Genomic DNA, 21,669 nt, shown 5'->3' with positions numbered 1-21,669 from the left:
ATAACTGGTACGGGTACGGTACGGGGATTAGGAACTACCGCTCTTCATGTTAGAGTTTCCCGCCATAAGTCAAGCAGAAACTTACACCGTGAGCATTTGGCAGGTATTAGGATATTATAAACGTTGCAGCGCAAAAAGGTATAGCTGTAAGGTGGAGAAATATGTTGTTTTACTTTTTTACAAGTGTTTTCCTGTTTTGTCCACAAAATCTTGGGGTTGAGTTATTGTCAATTGTAAATTCTACTTTCGTTTTAAATCTACAAATGTAAATGTACCTCAAATGTAGCTCAAAATTTGTCTAAAATAATATTTTACCACAATTTCATACTCTAAGACAATTTACCTCAAAATTTGTCAAAAATGATTTCCCCCACAGTTTCATACTAGACCTATAAAACAATTTAAAACTGTTTTATTTATTTTCAAAAAATACTGCAAAAACTTTTGGGGGTGGGAATTGAACCCAGCAAGGGTCACTAATGTCACAAGTTGTGAAGGGAGTACACGATCAGTTAGTGCCTTTGGCAGAAATAGATAACATATTTATTAGGGCTGGGATGATTTCAAAATTTTGAAACCTGTTAATCATTTGTTTGCAGTGTGTGTTTTTTTTTTCAGGTCAATTTGGGGCCAAAGTTCGGCCCCAGTTCCAATGAGAAAAAGTATGTTTTTTGCCCAATTTTACCTTCAAAATTCCCAATTGAAAGTTGAAAAAAATGCCTGAAAATTTTAACAACATGACACGAAAAGTAGGTTCCGAAATACATTTCGTTGGTGTTTATGTAAATGGTTTTTGTTATGTAAACATTCAATTGTAGATACTTCCCCTTAAGCTGCGTCATTGAATGGCAGGGCTCGATTTAGCGTTGGACCGTTCGCCCGTGTCCAATTAAAACTCCCTCGGTCCAACTCGTCTTCTATTGAGCTGGTCCGTCGGTCCAGTTCGAAAAACTGGGTGGACAACAATAATAAACTGATGCGTGAATAATTTTTAGTACGAATTTATTACGCAAATTTTGATTGGACGCTGAGTAGTCTGTAAGCCAATTGAAAACGTGCTATGTAAACCAATATGGCGGCCTCCAGTAGCGAATCTCCGAAAAAGTTTTTTTCAATATTTGGTGCCGCTAGTGGCCGTAAGGTTAAATCGGCGAAAAAAACTGAAGAGGAAAAAAAGGAAAAGGCTAGACAGTACGAAAAATCCAGAAAACGTAACTTTGTAGATTCCTGGTAAAATAAATTTACGTGGTTTAACTATTGTGAGCAAAATGGTATGACATGTGTTATTTGCTCTCGACATGAAAAGAAGCAAACGGATCATGAATTTATCAAAGGGTATAAGAAATTCAAACATGATCGACTTACCAATCATGAGAAAACAGAAATGCACTCTGACAATGTAAAAAAACATAATGCAGTTTTAAACCCAGACCAATCCCAGGCTGCTAAAGCGATCAGGTCGTTAAATCAGACAGTCATATGTAGACTTAAAAATTTGTTTAGATCAGTGCATGAATTGTGTAAAAAGGGCAGGCCATATACAGACTACATTTTAATATGTGACTTAGACGAAGCCAAAGGACTAGATGTTGGTACCCAGTATAGAACAGATAAAAAGGCAGCAGAATTTGCACACTCAATAGCTGAATCTGAAAGGGTAAAGATAAGGAAAAAGCTAGAGGACTCGAAATTTGTCTCGGTTATATCAGATGGGTCAACTGATTTGTCCTTTCAAGAGGCAGAAATGGTTTATATTCGTTCTGCTAACAGGGGTAACATTTCTGTGAATTTTTCTCTGGTCAAGAACGTTCCGAGAGGAGATGCTTTTCATATTTCCAGTGTAATGCTTGATGGATTATCAAACTTGTGTGATGACTATTGTAAAAAACTAGTTGCAGTCGGTTGTGATGGAGCTAGTGTTATGCTTGGTAAAAACACTGGTGCAGTACAACGTATCCGCAAACACACAGATAGACCATGGTTATTGGGAGTACACTGCTCGGATCACAAGCTTGAATTGGCATACAAAGATATGGTTAAATCAAAAATTTCACTCTATGATAAAGTTGAAAACTTTCTACTGTCTGTTTATTATTTCTACAGAAATAGTAATTTGAATCGTTTCATGTTGAAAGAGTCATTCAAATCCTTGGGAATTAATGTAGTATTGCCTACACGAGTGGGAGGGACAAGATGGATAAGTCATTTGAAGCTTGCTGTTGGGTGTTACTTGAAAGGGTATAAAGCAATATCCCAGCATTTATCTCAGGTATAATACATGTTAAATTTCTTGTAAGTACACATAAGACTAACATAAATGTGTATCACATCACTGACTAAGAAAAAAACGGCTGTTTTTTTTTTAACAAATATGGCATTTCAATTGTGAAATCTGAATGTAATTGTATTTGCAAATCTTATTAAATAAAATTACAATAACATTTTGTATACGTTAAACACATATTGATGAGGATTTTATATATTTGAAAAAAAAAAAATAATAAAAAATGAAAGTCTTTAAGATGGGCGATAGATATCTTTGAATGTTCAAGTGAATAATTCAAGTTTATCTACTGCAATTTCTTTTTTAGCTTCAAAATCCAGATGATCATGTATATGCAACTGAAAAGGGGAACAAAGCGAAGGCTTTGTCGAAAATTGTGTTTGCGCGAGATGCATGGCACATGATGCATTTCCTCCTTGATTGTTTAGAAATTCTTGTGATTGTGAGCAAGAAATTTCAAGAAAGGACTGCAACCGTGTCAGAGATACTTCATGACATTGAAAGTTCTGAAAAGCAACTAGAAAAACTTAAAACAAGGTAAATTTATTGCCTTAATCTTCTGTCTGTAGATGCTAGTTATACCAACTGCATTGTGCTTTATGATATTTACACTCTATAGACTATAGACGTACAAGAATTAATGATGCATTTTTGTGCTTCCTTAAGAACCAATTAGCCAGTAGAAAGAAAGAAAATCTGTCATCCTGTGTAGAGAATGGTGATGTGGCATGCTCTTTTAAGTTCTTTCTCCGAAGTCCAGTTATAACTTTGAATTTCTGTTAGCAAAACCGCAAAATAAATTATCAGAAAAATAGGCCGAGCTGTATAATGTCAGTTGTTGAAAGCTTTTTCTTGATTTTAACTATAGTTTTATTTTCAAAATAAGCACTTTAGATTTTTTAAATCAAAATGAGATAATTGGCACTTACAGATGTAAAACTAATTCTGGCAATGCTCAGCATAGTGTCTATCTTGTGATTTTAATATTTCAAAGCAGTGATTGGACTTTTAGTGTTGAGATGCTGTTGTTCTTAATCTAGGTTTCTTTGCTTTCCTTCTTAGAGTACCAATATGTTATTAGATCTAGTTTAAAATTATTTAATGTTTGGTAGTTATTCACTTGGTGGTGGTGTTGCAATTTTTTTAACAAATCATGTTTACAGCAATGGCCCAAAACTTCGAGAAGCTGTGAGGTCTGAGCCTGCAGGTTTGAAGGGCGATTTGAGAGCCTTTGAGAGTGCCAGAGGAAAGCTCCTGGAATATATTTTGTCAGCATTGAGGAGGCGTTTTACTGATAACTTAGGGATACTTGAAGCATGCTTTGTGATCAGCCTGTCAGCATTTCCTATTACTGAAGCTGAAGCAGAAAGTAATAAATACTAACTAATAAAACTCTAAAGATATTCCCAGTCACATGTTTTAGTCTGTCAACCTTCCCTCTTTCAGATACATAGTCTATTAGAGCAGTAGCTTTAGTTAGTCTGCTAACTAACATAATTAACAATATTATAGATTAAAATTTTCATTATATATATTACTAAAACAGATAATACATCACATGAACCAACAAATTATTATTATCAAGACTTATGCATTAAATTTGATATTTTATTATTAGAGGCTATTTTTCAGATTATGGTGACAGTAAAGTTGCAGAACTGGTAGATTACTTCACTCCAGCCTTAAAATATGCTGGTGTTGTCCCAGAGAAATGTGAACTTGAATGGACAAAACTCAAGATGTTTATGTTTACCAGGTTAGAAAATTAAGAGACATAGTACATATTTCAGTGATTTATTCTTAAATATAATAACCAGCTAGCATTAAAGTTTATAGTAGCTTACAATACTTGGTTTGCACTGCATTATATAGTGTCCAGTATTATCTGATATATCATACAGTCAGTGTTATTTACAAAGTCTTAAATATCAGTCTCAGGGCAGTTTTTAAAAATTAAATGACTAAAAAACTGTGTTTCATTTCAGATTTAAGAAGCCAAACTCAGCCACATGGAGAGAAGTAAATGATAAGCTAGGACAGATTTGCCCTAATTTCCTAGCACTTGTGGATCTGATTTTATCCATTCCAGCATCATCAACAGATGCCGAAAGGGGTTTCAACAGGCTTAAAATTACAAAAAGTGACTGGAGAAGTTGTTTGTCAGATAGCCATCTTTCTGACCAACTAATGATTATGTTGGAATCACCAGATGTTAAAGATTTTGATCCATTAGCAGCTATACATATCTGGAACAGTAGTGCTAAACGCAGAGTCAAAGATACTATTGTTAAGCCAGTTGTCTGTGGGCATATTTCTCAAATTGTTGCAGTCAGTCATACAGATGATTCCCAATCAGTGCCTGAAAACATCTCAGATCATGGTTCCCAGTCAGTGCCTGCTGAGAACATTACAGATGGTTCCCAGTCAGTGTCTGCTGAGAACAACTCAGATGGTTCCCAGTCAGTGCCTGCTGAGAACATCCCAGATGGTTCCCAGTCAGTGCCTGCTGAGAACATTACAGATGGTTCCCAGTCAGTGTCTGCTGAGAACAACTCAGATGGTTACCAGTCAGTGCCTGCTGAGAACATCTCAGATGGTTCCCAGTCAGTGCCTGCTGAGAACACCTCAGATGGTTCCCAGTCAGTACCTGCTGATGATTCCCAGTCAGTGTCTGCTGAGAACATCTCAGATGGTTCCCAGTCAGTGTCTGCTGAGAACATCTCAGATGGTTCCCAGTCATTATATGATCAAAATATTTTGAATGATGAATACTTGTCAGATTACCAGTCTGATGAGGATTATGAAAGTGAGTATGACTCTGACATTGAAACATATGTTCCTTTTATTGAGAGGAAAAAAAATGAAATAACTTGTTTCAAAAAACTATATAAACTTGACAGTTTCATGTCACGGTACAATTGAAACCTCTGAACTATGTTAATCAGGCTTAAGTAGAAAATAAATGAAATGACATGTATTTTGTCTTATTTTGTGACATGTAAAGTACAGTGTATGGTGGTTTCAAAGCCTTGTCTTTTTTGGTCCAGGTCAGTTGGATCCGGGCCAACTGATATTGAGATGAGGTGGTCCGGATGTCCAGCTCAAATTCCAGCCTTAGGTCGAGCCCTGAATGGCATGATAATGCAAGCGTCTGCTCTTCGTAAACATGCAGTCTACAATTGTAGGTATTATATACAAAGAAAATCAATAAAAATGATGCTAAAAATATGTCAAAATTGATGTTTTGTTCATCAGAGAAACCTTAAAACTACAGATTAGTTTACCGCTCAAATTATTACACCTACAACGGCTATGTGTAGTCAATTTGAAACCGAAAGTAAAAATAAAGAAAAACTAACAATAATAGCGTCAGTGACGACTGATTCAGGTAACGAAATAAGTTATAATGAAACACGAGATACAGTCATGTCTGTTGTATTGCAAGCTCAATGAGAGATGAATATTTGCTTGGAGAATTTTTTTTATATATATATTTAATGAATGAATATGATAACTGTACTATGTTTTACCATAAAACTTGCCTAAAAAGTATTGTTAGTTCATTAATTCTGAAATATAAAATCCCAATGTAGGTGTTTTACGACGCATTTTTCCCAATTGTAAAGGCCCCGGCCCCATTCCCAAACTATCCAAGACTTTTGATTATGTTCAGTTGATGTGTCTTAGTCTTCTTTGGATCTATGCGCAGGTCGAAGAAATGTATAAAGTATGACTCATGATGTTTATTGTTTGAGAGCGCAGGGGTTTTTTTTACGACTGGGGGAAGAGGCCCCAGCCTGTCATTGGGGGAAGAAAATAGTGCGCGATGAGCAGTTTTGGGGGGATTTTTCACTCGGGAATTTACAATTATGCATAATAAACACTTTAAACTATGTTTTTATTACATATTCTTGCAACTTTTAGCAACTATACACACTGTCACTTAGCAATAGATGGACTTACACTAATGTTCACTTATCATTGTAACAAGGTGGGTGGGGAGAGTTGAAATGCTCAAATCATTGAATATTTAAAGGTCACATGCTTTTATTCACAAATGCTTTAAAATAAGAGTTGCTTTTGCAAGAGTCATCATATTATTATTAAATGCATACTTTTGTTGGCTTTTTATTTCAATTGTACTAGAAAATCTTGTAAGAAAGGATAAAAAAGTTCGAAAATCACGATCGCGAAAACGTGTGACAAATATCAAAAAACAAAAGCAAACATTAAAAATTCTTGATAAAATACTCGTTTTAAATTTCATCTTTTCACCAGAACTATTCCATACTTTTAATATCTGATTACTTAAAACATTTATATTTTATTTTGCTCTAGCAAAATACCTCGGCAAAGATAATAAATTTGCGTAACGGCCGACCGGCTTATTTAATCGAATCAAGCACATAAAATAATTACTTTAAATTAACAACACATATTACACAATACAGCATAAGCTGTTACCGCTAATTAACAAGAGGTACAAACACGATAATCTGACGCTGCATTATTTATCAATCATCTATATTACATACTGATGATAACCACGTGTCAGTCGGCGCGTGGCGTGATTGACATCTGTCAGTAGCTAATTAACATACGACGCTCCGCCTACTGTCATACTTACGCTGGTGGCGACAAACAGTATGAAGTTCACTGGGATTTTGATTGACAAGGGGCAGAACTTTCGAACTCGTTACGCATCTAAACAGTATTACCACGAGACAAGCAGATGCCCACAGCATATTATGTGCGGGTCAGATACTAGTTTTTATCGATTTTCGCTGGTCAAAACCGGAACCTCGGGTCCACTGAACGCTCTTCTAACATTTTTCTACTATTTCTAAAGGTTTTCACACCCATTGAAATTTGTGAAAGACCGCCTGCAATTGTGAACGGGTCCGATATTCGGTCGGGAAAATCGCTGGGAGTAATCTCCATTGCTTTGTTTACGATTTTGGAGGGGGGAATTTCGGACGTAGGGGAATTTCGACTGCGGTAGGGGAAATCCTTGGCTGTGGGGGAAATCCTCGGCTGGGGGACGAGGCCGATATTCAGCCACTGCTATAGAAAAAAAAAAACCCTGGAGCGATTACTGGTATTGCAAAATTGAAACCGGTTTCACATAGTAATCTTATAGTATCCAATTAACCAAGTAATCGTCCCATTCCTAATATTTATCAATAAATCCCTTCTCATTATGTTCCATTATATACCTCTAATCAACACTAAACATCACAACTAAAAGCAAAGGTAACTTGAAAGTTTTAGTCCTGTCAACAACAGGGATTTTTTTCCTGTTTCAAACGGGGCCCATTCAGTTGGGAAAAATGGTGCATAAAACCTAAAAATTGGGAAATTCAGAAAATAAGTTTTACCATCATACACGTTTATTTCAGCATTGTTATTGTTGTTATGTCACGTTACAAGTCTCTACTAAATTTTCTACAGTATCTCTTCTGAGTGAGAGACTCTCGGACACTCAAAGGTCAGTAAAACCTTCAGTTGTGTACGGTGTTTTCTCAAGTGTTTTATCACGGGTATGATCCAAGGATGTATTTAATTCGTCATCAGCGTTCGCTGATCTTACAGAATCCTGAGACATAAACGTGGTGGCCTGTTTCTCGGCACTTGTTTTATTGACAAAACCTGAGCTAGACAGCTTTGGGTTGTCAGTAGCGTACTTTTCAGTGACTTTCTTTGTATAATATTTACTTATAATTTCTTGGCATATTTTCATTTCCAGTGAAAATTTGAGAGCTTGATTAAATGCGATCATGTACAGGCACGGTTATTCAATTAACATAGGAACAGTGTTAACTCATTTAAAAATATAAGGAATAAGAATCAAAACATAAACTAATCAAGCTAGTATTGGAAACATGAAAATTGAGACTACCACAAAATTATGGCTGATTTTTGGGAAATTTAGATCTCAGAATTGGGAAAATAAGCAAACTTTTGCAATTGGGATGGGGCCCAAATTTTGCTTCAAAATCAGCCTTAAAGAATCCCGGGACAAGAAACATTTAGATCTGTTTACAGGATGACTTGACATTTGTTTTACAGATTGATACTGAAGTATGGCTGCAGTTCATCCTGGTCAGTACCGAGGTCCCTGCAAGCGGGGAATATTTGCACTGTCAAGTTGGAAAGTTCCACTAAAGCGTCCTGCAAGTTTGAAGGAAGCAAAAACAGGTACAGTCGAAGATTTCCAGTACAATCAGACATTTTAGTGCAGCCAAATTTTGGCCAATGGTCCATTTGTGCTAAGTTTGATCTATCTTAACTGTTATTTCATCAATTTTTAGCTCACCTGAACTATGTTCAGGGTAGGTATATGGTCCGTCTCGCATCAACATTTTAATACACCCGTTTTTAAAAATGGAAATGATTATAAATGTTGTGATGGCATGTACGTCTGTCTGTTATATATTTTGCATCCATAGCATACCTTAATATTTACATATTCAATGTATTGACTTTAAGCTGGAGCTAAAGTTCAATTTTGACCCTCATATTTCATATCCGGATCATAACTTTAATAAGCATTCAAGTTATTGACTTTATACTTGGCATATTAGTAGTTTACCATGAGACACTGTGCAGAGCACATGAAACAGGTCGGTTAGTCAAAGATCAAGGTCACAAATGGAGCTCAAAGGTCCAATTTCGTATCCAGAGCATAACTTTTAAAATAACCATTCAATGTATTGACTTGAATCCTGGCACATAGGTCCAATTTCGTATCCAGAGCATAACTTAATAACCATTCGTTAATCAAGGTATTGACTTGAATCCTGGCACATAGGTATGTGGCAGTGACGATGTACAGTGTTCATGAACCAAGTCTGTAGATCAGAGGTCAAGACAACAGCAAGGTCAAATCTGTCTGTCATATTTGGTGTAAAAGGTTATATTTAACGGCTCATGTCACATCCTGGTTTGCTGTTAGGAGATCTTGCTTTTCCATCAGAAATCCAGACAAAAGTAAATAGAAATATAAACACTTTACAGTATTTTGTTTATGCAGAAGTGAGAGACTGGAGACCTGACCAGGAACTGATGTTGAAGTATAAGTATGAAGGGAATGCCGCCAGTCCCCTCGGCAAGGAGTTAAGTGTGAAACAGAAAGATGTGGTTCATTTTGTTAAACGATACGATGAACACTGGATATGTGTAAGAAACGAGCAGGGAGAGGAGGGATTTATACCCGATAGATATGTTATGGTAAGCAAGCATTAGAAAGTGATTTTAGTTTACATCTTACATTGGTTGTGGGGAAATTTTTAACTGACATGGCAAACAATTTTTAAGGTTGTGCATGTTAGTTTGTCAGATATTTTGCATGTCTGAGCACATGGGGCCCAATGTAAGATATTTTAATCACTCTTTGTCCAGTGGCGTTAACAATGTTATTGTTAACACACTAAAGTCAACATTTTTGGCCCAGTCTTAATGAAATTTTATCAGAATAATACTAACAAAATCTCAGACAAGCAAGGAGGGTTGATGGTTCTACCCAGGTGCCCCTTATCCAGAAGTCGCCATATGACCTATTATTATATCAGTGTGATGTTAAAACCCAGAAAACAAACAAGCAGGATACTGTGTCATCTGTGGTCAAAACATAGCTCAGTAAGTCAAGTTGCTTTTAAAACCTTATTTATTTACACTGTACAAGCCATGCAGGTCTGTATAGAATCATGTGAGAATATTTGCCTTAATGAAATAGCGCTGTTTAATTTTTTTTGACTGTTTTTGATACTATTGCAGGCAAATCCAGACAGTGTGAAGAGTTTACCTTGGTTAGATCAGAAGAATATTGAAGAGAATGTCAAACAGGAGGCAGGTATGTATTACATTGTTCACACAACCCATTATTCAATCTGAATCAATTGCCCCTTTCGGCTGTTTGGCGATAATTTTGCTTGGGATGTAGAAATTCTTTGTGCTAGGAAATCATTCAGCTGTTTTCGGAAAAGCCTGCAGTTCTAAAGGTGACAGCCTTTGACCAGACAGGGGTGTAACTGTTTCAAGTTACCGCAGTTTATAACCCATTTGAGTTATTGCTTATATTTTCATAACTTGTTTCAGTTATCATAAAATATTACAAAGCCCTCCTGTGCAAATTCCTTATTTTGAATGTGACTAATTCAATTATTTCCTGAATCCTTTAACTCATCTTTCCAGCTATGCAGTAAATTTTTTTACGCAAGGCTGATAAAGTTTTACGCCAAAGGTTTAAAGCCATAAAACTCTTAGCATCCCATTATGCTTACCAGGTCATTACCAGACTAAAAGAGAATTGGATTAACCACAGTTTGCTACTAATTTCACTGTATAGGTCACTTTGTGAGAACTGCAAAAAGACTTTTTAGCTCACCTGGGCCAAAGGCTCATGGTGAGCTTTTGTGACCGTTCAGTGTCCGTCGTCCGTCGTGTGTCCTTCAACATTTTCTAAAAAAGTCTTCTTCTTGAAAACCACTGGGCAGAATTACACCAAACTTCACAGAAATGATCATTGGGTGGCCCCCTTTCAAAATTGTTCAAAGAATTTAATTCCATGCAGAACTCTGGTTGCCATGGCAATCAAAAGGAAAAAATTTAAAAATCTTCTTGTCCAAAACCACAGGGCCTAGGGCTTTGATATCTGGTGTGTCGCATCATCTAGTGGTCCTCTACCAAAATTGTTCAAATTATCCCCCTAGGGTCAAATATGGCCCCGCCCCGAGGGTCACATGGTTTATATAGACTTATATAGGGAAAACTTTGAAAATCTTCTTGTACAAAACCACATGGCCTAGGGTTTTGATATTTGGTATGTAGCATCATCTAGTGGTCTTCTACCAAGATTGTTCAAATTATCCCCCTAGGGTCAAATATGGGCCAGCCCTGGGGGTCCTAAGTTTTAAATAAGACTTGTATAGGAAAAAAAGTTTAAAAATGTTGTCTGAAACCACAACAATTAGACCTTTGATATTTGGTTTGTAGCATTTTCTTATGGTCCTCAACCAAAATTGTTCAAATTGTACCCCTGGGATGAAAAGAGGCCCTGCCCTGGGGATCCCAAGTTTTATATAGACTTATATAGGAAAAAACTTTAAAAATCTTCTTGTCTGAAACCATACAATCTAGGCTTTTGATATTTGTAATGTTGCATTGTCTAGTAGTCATTTACCAAAATTGTTCAAATTATGCCTCTGGGGTTAAAAGAGCCCTGGGGTCAATTAGTTTTTATGTGAGTTATATAGGAAAAAATACTTAAAAAATCATTTGATCCTATTTCCAAGACTGTTTAATTATTATTACCTGATGACCCCAAGTAGTATGATGTCACTTGACTGTGACCTTGACCTATTTATGATTGTTTAAGCTGGAAAGTAGCTGTCAGACAATCTGCCATAACATAACTCTGACTACATTACATTAAGGGCTAGGGGACATGGATTTCCCCCTTCTAGCTGGGCTGTTTTACTGGTAGCAAATGAAATTCTAAATGGGTGGACCGCCTCAGACCTTCATCTGTTTCAAAACTTTCCCCTTCTACTTCAGCAATGATACCACTGTAACAGAAATCCATTTGAAAAATGGCATTGAACTTAAAAGAAACATAAGTTAACGAAACAAATGTTTCTATAATTATTAAGTAAAGATTTTGTCATCCCGTATAGTTTACAAGAAAATATATTTTATTCGTTTTAAATTACTTGTGTTTCTAATGATAAGGTAAGTACATGTAAGTTAGGTATAACTATTTTCAGCTGTCTGTTTTTAAGATATATGGTAACGTTAAGTACATTGTAATTAGCACAAAAGTAACTTAAAACCCGTGTTCTGGTTAAACACAGACTTCCTGGCCTTGTATGTTCACTAAGCAAATGATTTTGAATCCCATAATTTGGATATTTTTAATTGGAGTTACTTCCCTAGGCTGATACTTTATTAAAATATTTATTCAGTTAACTTTTCTTGAATATCTTTACAGCTTATTCTATTTTTGCACAGAATGTAATTTGTGGTAGTGGTATAATATATCTCAATCTCAGGGAATATATGTATCAGATACTTGTAATTGAAGTATCCCAATCTGTGACTCTAAGTCTTAAAGTTGGACATAATATGAAATGAAATGAAAGAATTTCTGTGCAGTAGTTCATATGGGCTTCTGTAAACAAGTTGGAATAATTGAAGGCTTCAGTTAAGTCAAAATACAACAATAACTGGATTAAATAAATTAATTAGTAGAGGAAATTAATATAAAATTAATATTCTATAAATATTTGTTACAGGGTAACGTCGGTCATTTAATTGAACCAGCCTTTCTGGCTTTTGTACTGTTTTTGCTTTTTCTCAAGTGACAACTTTCCCACCTAAATCATATGAATGTATATGATGGATAAATAAAACATCCCCACCTACTTAGGATATGGTTGACAACTGACAACTTTCCTGCCTAAATCAGAGATGGCAGATGAATGACACATTGCCCCCATCAGTGAATGACTTTACACACATTGCCCCCATCAGTGAATGACTTTACACACATTGCCCCCATCAGTGAATGACTTTACACACATTGCCCCCATCAGTGAATGACTTTACACACATTGCCCCCATCAGTGAATGACTTTACACACATTGCCCCCATCAGTGAATGACTTTACACACATTGCCCCCATCAGTGAATGACTTTACACACATTGCCCCCATCAGTGAATGACTTTACACACTTTGCCCCCATCAGTGAATGACTTTACACACTTTTCCCCTATCAGTTTGTCACATAGCGCATTCACGAGTATTCACACAAATTATAGGCACTTCATAGTTTTACATCAGTGTAACACTTGAGAAGCATGTCCTTTCCAACTTTTCAAAGTATAACCATTTAAGGACTGTGCAAAGTAATAAGAATGAGAGTACCTTTGTAGCCTAAATGTAAAGAGGTATAGAAAAGGTTTGTTTTTACTTAGAAATTATATGAAACAGTGTAGATGATGGCACTAAGTTTATTCTTCTTGACTGGACTATACAAAGTGTGATGAGAGCTATCCTATTTGCCTCGGTGTCATCGTCAGCAACTTGGTTAAAGTTTGATGTGCTGTCCGTTATTACTTTATGGATTTGGTTGATTTCCTTCAAATTCAAGAAGTTTTTCCTGATCGTCACCAACATCATATGACACAAGGTTCATTACTTTTGCACCAGTATTTCTTAAATTATGCCCATTTTGTTCTTAGAAATTCCGGTTATGTTTTGATGCACTAACTTAATATTTATGTGGAAAGTCACCATTCCAGAGATAGTTCTGGGCTTAGATATGCCCAATTTCACTACCTAGCATCAAAATAGTCCAGGGCCCAGTCTCCTCTGACAGCTCTTGTTTTTAGTTGATTATGGATTCAGCTAAAGAATTCATTATTTATTCAGCTAGCTGGAAAGATCGTTTTTAGCTCGACTATACGAAGTAGGGAGAGCTGTCCTACTCGACCAGGCGTCAGCACTTTGGTTAAAGTTTGGATGCACAGTCTCTTTATCTCTGTAATAAATTTATGGATTTGTTTCAAACTTAAAATAGTTATTCCTCATCATCACCCACATCAAATGGCACAAAGGCTGTAACTTTTGCACCAACATTTCATGAATTATTCCCCCTTTTGACTTAGAATTTCAGGTTAAAGTTTTGGTGCACTTTCACTTAATTACAGTTAGTACTAAATGGATTTGATTCAGATTTAAAATAGTTGTTTCACATCATTACCCACATCATATGACACAAGGTCCATAACTCTAAAGCCAATTTTCCATGAATTATGCCCCCTTTTTACTTAGAATTTCAGGTTAAAGTTTTGCTGCACTTTCACTCTATCTCTGTTATTCCTAAATGGATTTTATTCAAACTTCAAATAGTTGTTCAACATCATCACTCACATCATATGACACAATGGCCATAACTCTTGCACCAATATTTTATAAATTATCCCACTTTTTACTTAGAATTTAACGTTTAAGTTTTGGTGCAGTTTCACTCTATCTCTAAATGGATTTGATTCAGATTTAAAATAGTTGTTCCACCTCATCACCCACATCATATGACACAAGGTCCATAATTCTGGCACCAATTTTTCATGAGTGATGCCCCCTTTTATTTAGAATTTAAGGTTAATTTTGATTATATCTCTGTTATTACAGAGAGGATTTGATTCAAACTTAAAATAGTTGTTCGACATCATCATTCACATCATATAACACAAAGACCGTAAATCTAGCACCAGTATTTCATGAATTATCTCCCCTTTTTACTTAGAATTTCAGGTTAAAGTTTTGGTGCACTTTCACTCTATCTCGGTTATTATGCCCCACTTCGAAGAAGGAGGGGTATATTGTTTTGCAGATGTCAGTCGGTATGTAGACCAATCCATTTCCGGATGATAACTCAAGAACGCTTGGGCCTATGATCATGAAAGTTGGTAGGGAGGTTGGTCATAACCAGCAGATGACCCCTATTGATTTTGAGATCTGTAGGTCAAAGGTCAAGGTCACATTGACCCAGAACAGTTAAATGGTTTCCGGATGATAACTCAAGAACGCTTGGGCCTAGGATCATGAAAGTTGATAGGGAGGTTGGTCATAACAAGCAAATGACTCCTATTGATTTGAGGTCAGTAGGTCAAAGGTCACAGTGACCCAGAACAGTTAAACAGTTTGATAACTCTTGGGCCTAGGATCATGAAATTTGACAGCGAGGTTAATCATGACCAGCAGATGATCCCTATTGATTTTGAGGTTAGTAGGTCAAAGGTCAATGTCACAGTGACCCAGAACAGTTAAATGGTTTCCAGATGATAACTCAAGAACGCTTGGACCAAGGATCATGAAAGTTGACAGGGAGGATGGTCATGACCAGCAGATGACCCTTATTGATTTTGAGATCAGTAGGATAAAGGTCAAGGTCACATTGACTTGGAACATTTAAACCATTTCCGGACGATAACTTGAGAATGCTTGGGCCTAGGATCACGAAACTTAATAGGGAGGTTGATCATGACCAACATATAACCCGTATTGATTTTGAGGTCAATAGGGCAAGGTCACATTGACCCAGAACAGTAGAACTTTTGAGTACAGTGACCAAATAATTTATGTTCTTTGTGCAATTACTGAAGGGAGGCATTTCGTGTTCTACGAGCTCTTGTTACTAAATGGATTTGATTCAAACTTAAAGTAGTTATTACACATCATCACCCACATCATATGACACAAGGTGCATCACTCTTGCACCAATATTTTATGAATTATGCCCCCTTTTTGCTTAGAATTATTCTTATATAGTGTTTTGATAACTTTATCTTTATCTATCTTATTACTTATTCTTTTGACACAAGCAGCTATTGTCCAATACCTTCATCTACATTGGAGTCATTGAACACTCCAGTGACTGGTCCAGCTTCCTCAGATGTGCCCATTTTCACTAGCATCGAAATGGTCAAGCCCGCTGTCCCCTGTGACAGCTGTTGTTGACTGATAGAATTAGAACACCGTTCTTCAATATTTTGTTTAATTTTTCCAGCTGAATACAAACCGTATAAGTCGGCTTACGCACCCAAGGAAAAGGACACGGATAATACAGAGGTGGATGCAAGCCAGTATTATTGCCGAGTTTGTGATAAACAGCTGAACGGACCAATCCCCTACCAGGTTCATTTAAACAGTAAGGCTCATAAGGAAGAGATGGAAGTACAAGCGAGTTATGATTGAGATAGAATATTTTGGAGACAGTCTAGAGCGTGGAGAAGTTTTCTGAGCAGTACAGATATAGTTGGTGTTTCATTGCAAAGTTTAAAATGTTGCCATAATTTGATTGTCTTTGTGTCAATCATTTTGAAGACTGGAAAACAGTTGTTGGCATGTTGCACAGAGAACATTATGGAGAAGAAAATGAACAAAAGACTGTTGTATCATTTTTATGTTTTTGAGAACATTTTGTATTTGGTTTACATACCTATCGGAGAACAGTTCTTTTTCTATAAATAATCAGTGCACAAACAAAAGCTTTTAAAACTTTGTTTTTGACAGGAATCTTCTATGGGTGAAATAGAACAGTCCTAAGTTGATTTTTATTTTTTCCACTTATTAATAAGTGATATTTGGGGGATATTGAAATTAATGCTCAGATGGAGTGACTGTATTTTGAAGTTACAAGTAACAGCGATTAGTTACTCGACTTGTTTCCTTGACATCCAAATGGTTAATACTATTATAATATAGTTGGCTGTATAGAGTTTTTGTCTTGGAATTGTTTTTGCATTTTACATATTTTCCAGTCATTTTTGCTATGACCGTGTATCAGTCATACTGTAATTATTTGATTCTTGTCAATGATCTCAGAAGTTCATACCAGGGTTTCCTTGTTCATTGTTTGTATGAATATATACGGTATACATACCATCTGTTAAATGTATGCATATAAGGCAGTATTTTCAAATGTATGAACACCAGAAAAAATCCTCTTAATTCAAAATAAACCCGTTTTCATCAAAATGTTTTAGACATTTAATTTAATGATTTTACCCTGGGTGCCAACAATTTCAAATACAGTAAAACACCACTCGCTCGAGGTCGCAAGGGGATGAGCAAAATGAGTTATCAATGGTTTCGAGCGACCTGAACATTGGCCAACATAAGTAGAAAATAAAATTTTGTTTTACCAATTGTCATCGGGATCATTTGCAGACTAAACGGTGATGCGTAATAATAACATACTTGTATCATAGCTCGGTGTTTTTTCTTAACAAATTTGGTGCAGGTAATTCGTATACTCTTGAGTACAGAGTGCGGTAACTAAAAGTGTGCAGGTATTTAATACCCGCACGCTAGCTAGCAGTAGATAGCAAAGTGTATTTTATTGATTTTCTGCTCTAGCATTGGTTTATTTTACCTGGGCTTTACACATTTGTAAAGCAAGGATTTTAAGTACTCACTGAACTGCTGTATATGGCAATGTGGACCGCCTAAAACTACCATATATGGATTTCTATGATACAAAACAGAAAGAACATTAAAACTCTCAAGTAAAAGATTTATACTCGGGCGCTACGCCCCCTCGTACAAATTGTTTACCCTCTAGTTTCAATGCTCTTTCTTTTACTTGTGACATTAAAAAGAAGTATTAAAAATGTTCTCTATGATAGACATTTCAATATTTAATTTGTAAATGACACATATGAACTTTTTTTATTTTCATTTATCAATAAGTGCATATCAAAATTATCGTCTCAATTTTATGAAAAGTCTATATCATTTCCATCATTTGCATGCAAACAACTGCTGATTAAAATACTAAGATTTCATAACGATCAATTATTGATAACTTAAAACTTCTTTTCTGCAGGATCGAGATCCCGCAGAAAAGAAGTTTTGATTACTCAATCCCGCAGAAAAGAAGTAAGTTTTAAGTAATCAATAATTGATCGATATTTGATCAATAGAACTTATCTTCAACCTTTTATCAATAATTAATCTCATTAATCAGATCAAATATACCGATAAACAAACATTTAGGATAGTCATGGAATAGATCACAGACACTTGGTGGTCAGCACCCCTCCCCCTCCCATGCCGCCCCTGACAACCTTCAGTCAATACATTTTTGTTTTTTAAAACAAACTGAGCACATGTCTTGATCATCCAACGACTTCTGTTACCATTTCAACATGTTTGAAAAATTCCCATACTCTATCAATGCTCAAAAAAACTAAAGACAACTTACTTCGCAATGTAAACACGATTTTCTTGTCCAAGGAATAGGAGAATAGATCCCAGCTTGATGTTGCGCAGTCAAATTTACTACACAGAGCCGGGATACAGACGATATCTTAGCGGTTAAAATAAAAATACTTGCTAAGAAAGTCAACTGCCGCGATGGTCGAGATAGAACGTTTTTGGGCAGGGCCACGGGTTCGCTCCGCGCTTCGGGCATTCTTTTTTAGCTCACCTGTCACAAAGTGACAAGGTGAGCTTTTGTGATCGCGCGGCGTCCGTCCGTGCGTCCGTAAACTTTTGCTTGTGACCACTCTAGAGGTCACATTTTTCATGGGATCTTTATGAAAGTTGGTCAGAATGTTCACCTTGATGATATCTAGGTCAAGTTCGAAACTGGGTCACGTGCCATCAAAAACTAGGTCAGTAGGTCTAAAAATAGAAAAACCTTGTGACCTCTCTAGAGGCCATATATTTCACAAGATCTTCATTAAAATTGGTCAGAATGTTCACCTTGATGATATCTAGGTCAAGTTCGAAACTGGGTCATGTGGGATCAAAAACTAGGTCAGAAGGTCTAAAAATAGAAAAACCTTGTGACCTCTCTAGAGGCCATATTTTTCATGAGATCTTCATGAATATTGGTCAGAATGTTCACCTTGATGATATCTAGGTCAAGTTCGAAACTGGGTCACGTGGGGTCAAAAACTAGGTCATTAGGTCTTAAAATAGAAAAACCTTTTGACCTCTCTAGAGGCCATATTTCTCAATGGATCTTCATGAAAATTGGTCAGAATGTTCACCTTGATGATATCTAGGTCAAGTTCGAAACTGGGTCACATGGGGGTAAAAACTAGGTCAGTAGATCTAAAAATAGAAAAGCCTTGTGACCTCTCTAGAGGCCATATTTTTCATGAGATCTTCATGAATTATGGTCAGAATGTTCACCTTGATGATATCTAGGTCAAGTTTGAAACTGGGTCATGTTTGATCAAAAACTAGGTCAGTAGGTCTAAAAATAGAAAAACCTTGTGACCTCTCTAGAGGCCATATATCTCAATGGATCTTCATGAAAATTGGTCAGATTGTTCACCTTGATGATATCTAGGTCAAGTTCGAAACTGGGTCACGTGCGGTCAAAAACTAGGTCAGTAGGTCTAAAAATAGAAAAACCTTCTGACCTCTCTAGAGGCCATATTTTTCAATGGATCTTCAGCAAAATTGGTCAGAATGTTTACCTTGATGATATCTAGATCAAGTTCGAAACTGGGTCATGTGGGGTTAAAAACTAGGTCAGTAGGTCTAAAAATAGAAAAACCTTGTGACCTCTCTAGAGGCCATATTTTTCATGAGATCTTCATGAATATTGGTCAGAATGTTCACCTTGATGATATCTAGGTCAGGTTCGAAACTGGGTCACGTGGGGTCAAAAACTAGGTCAGTAGGTCTAAAAATAGAAAAACCTGTGACCTCCCTAGAGGCCATATTACTCAATGGATCTTCATGAAAACTGGTGAGAATGTTCAGCTTGATGATATCTAGGTCAGGTTCGTAACTGGGTCATGTGCGGTCAAAAACTAGGTCAGTAGGTCGAAAAATACAAAAACCTTGTGACCTCTCTAGAGGCCATATTTTTCATGAGATCTTCATGAAAATTGGTGAGAATGTTCACCTTAATGATATCTAGGTCAAGTTTAAAAGTGGGTCACGTGCCTTCAAAAACTAGGTCATTAGGTCAAATAATAGAAAAAGCTTGTGACCTCTCTAGAGGCCATATTTTTCAATGGATCTTCATGAAAATTGGTCAGAATTTTTTATCTTGATGATATCTAGGTCACATGTGCTCAAAAACTAGGTCACTATGTTAAATAATAGAAATAACGACGTCATACTCAGTTCAACACTTGGTCATGTGGGGATAGGTGAGCGATTCAGGACCATCATGGTCCTCTTGTTAATATAATATTTTCATTTTCTTTTTAAACAATATACAGTATTCTCAAGATATAAAAACAAAAATATCTAAAAAAAGAAAAAAAGTTCGCCCATAGCGCGGCCTGCCCAAAAATAAGCTCAGAGAACCAGTATCTGTACTCTCTCGGCTACCACGGCAGTTGACGTCATGAACGAGTAAATTTATTTTAACCACTAACGATATTGTCTGTGTCCCGGCTCTGTGTAGTAAATTTGACATCAAGCTGGGATCTATTCTCCTATTCCTCGGACAAGCTATTTTGTGTTGAAAACGCTGGGAGTAAGTTGTCTTTAGTTTTTCTGAGCATTGATAGTACATGGGAGATTTTTTCAAACATACTGAAATGGTAACAGAAGTTGTTGTATGATCGAGACATGTGCTCAGTTTGATATAAAAAGCGAAAACATATTGGTTGAAGGTTGGCAGGGGCGGAATGGGAGGGGGGACAGGTTCTGACCCCCAAGTGTCTGTGGAATAGACCACACAATTCTCACGGCGTGTGAAAATTTTTAATTAACCGATACATTCTGACCACCGAAGGTGTGAAAAATTTTGACACCTCTGCTCGAGTTTGCCAGAAGAAGCAAATAGTAAATTAATACACAGGGACCAGGTGTCATGCTCGAGCGATCGAGTTATCGATGCTCGAGCCAGCCATGGTAATTTCACATAGAAAATAGAAGGAAATCGGCCGGGACCACATGAATTGCTCGAGCGAGCCCGGGTACTCGAGTCATCGATGCTCGAGCAAGCGGTGTTTCACTGTATTAGAGGTATATCAAGAGTAGGCTGAATACTTCCTGTATTGATCAATAGTAGGTAGAAATAAATTACAGGTACTTTAGGGTAAAACGTTTGTGTAACCTAGGTAAATGTTACCTATCCCAGTTAAAATACTCTTTGTCACAGTATGTATTATTCAAATGTTGTATATATTTTTGTTGAAGATTCAGAGATATTAAATAAAATATGAAAAGGTTTGGCAGAATTGATTTTGTTAATTTCAAAATACCTCCGTGTTCAATAGATTCATAAAAATATCGAGTATTCACTATGAAGTATCAGGTACCACTATTTAGTTACCTTGCATGAATGGTTACTGATTGTAGAAATAGAAATAGTACATGGGAGATTTTTTCAAACATACTGAAATGGTAACAGAAGTTGTATGATCGAGACATGTGCTCAGTTTGATATAAAAAGCGAAAACATATTGGTTGAAGGTTGGGAGGGGGGACAGGTTCTGACCCCCAAGTGTCTGTGGAATAGACCACACAATTCTACAATTCTATTAGATTCAATTAGATATAATTCAATTCTATTGTGGTGAATATTGTAGAAATAGTTGCACACTTTTCAGATCATTTACTAGGACTGGTTTCAAGACCAAGACCAAGGGAACCTTACAGAGTTGAATTTGGAGACCAGTCTAGACTAAATGAACTTAAAAGCCGATTGTGAACCCATTCTTGATATTCAGCAATGGCAAAGTTGCGCTTTTTAGATTGGTCTCGAAACTGGCAGACAGCCACTGTCTCGTCTTTGTCAAAAATTACAAATTTCGTGTCCACTGTAACTCTTGAACCCCTTGAAGGATTTTAAATTAACTTGACACAAATGTTCACCACATCGAGACGACATGCAGAGC

At 36.5% G+C, this 21,669-nt stretch overlaps 1 protein-coding gene across 3 annotated transcripts; it reads left to right on the top strand.

Annotated features, from left to right (window-relative positions):
* Nucleotides 1-40: 40 nt before the first annotated feature.
* Nucleotides 41-21,001, top strand: LOC123527695 (uncharacterized). 3 transcript variants are annotated; one of them, XM_045307321.2, is made up of 6 exons: nt 64-138; nt 7,684-7,772; nt 8,354-8,482; nt 9,318-9,514; nt 10,061-10,136; nt 15,858-21,001. In XM_045307321.2, the coding sequence occupies exons 3-6, from the start codon at nt 8,368-8,370 to the stop codon at nt 16,043-16,045; spliced, it is 576 nt and encodes a 191-aa protein (XP_045163256.2). In that variant the 5' UTR covers nt 64-138; nt 7,684-7,772; nt 8,354-8,367; the 3' UTR covers nt 16,046-21,001. The 3 variants fall into 3 exon arrangements, with proteins under 3 accessions (XP_045163253.2, XP_045163255.2, XP_045163256.2); XM_045307318.2 differs by lacking the exon at nt 7,684-7,772 and having other exon boundaries at nt 41-103; XM_045307320.2 differs by lacking the exon at nt 7,684-7,772 and having other exon boundaries at nt 55-138.
* Nucleotides 21,002-21,669: the final 668 nt, after the last annotated feature.

The sequence above is a fragment of the Mercenaria mercenaria genome, chromosome 14 (genome assembly GCF_021730395.1).
Source record: "Mercenaria mercenaria strain notata chromosome 14, MADL_Memer_1, whole genome shotgun sequence".
In the NCBI taxonomy this organism is placed as follows: domain Eukaryota; kingdom Metazoa; phylum Mollusca; class Bivalvia; order Venerida; family Veneridae; genus Mercenaria; species Mercenaria mercenaria.
This window is presented reverse-complemented; position numbering and strand designations above follow the sequence as displayed.

Excerpts from the sequence above, each read along its gene's own strand:
- LOC123527695 (XM_045307318.2), top strand. The coding sequence starts at position 8,368 with ATGGCTGCAGTTCATCCTGGTCAGTACCGAGGTCCCTGCAAGCGGGGA. Across the intron at positions 8,483-9,317 it reads TTTGAAGGAAGCAAAAACAG|AAGTGAGAGACTGGAGACCT; the intron begins GTACAGTCGAAG and ends TTGTTTATGCAG. Across the intron at positions 9,515-10,060 it reads TACCCGATAGATATGTTATG|GCAAATCCAGACAGTGTGAA; the intron begins GTAAGCAAGCAT and ends ATACTATTGCAG.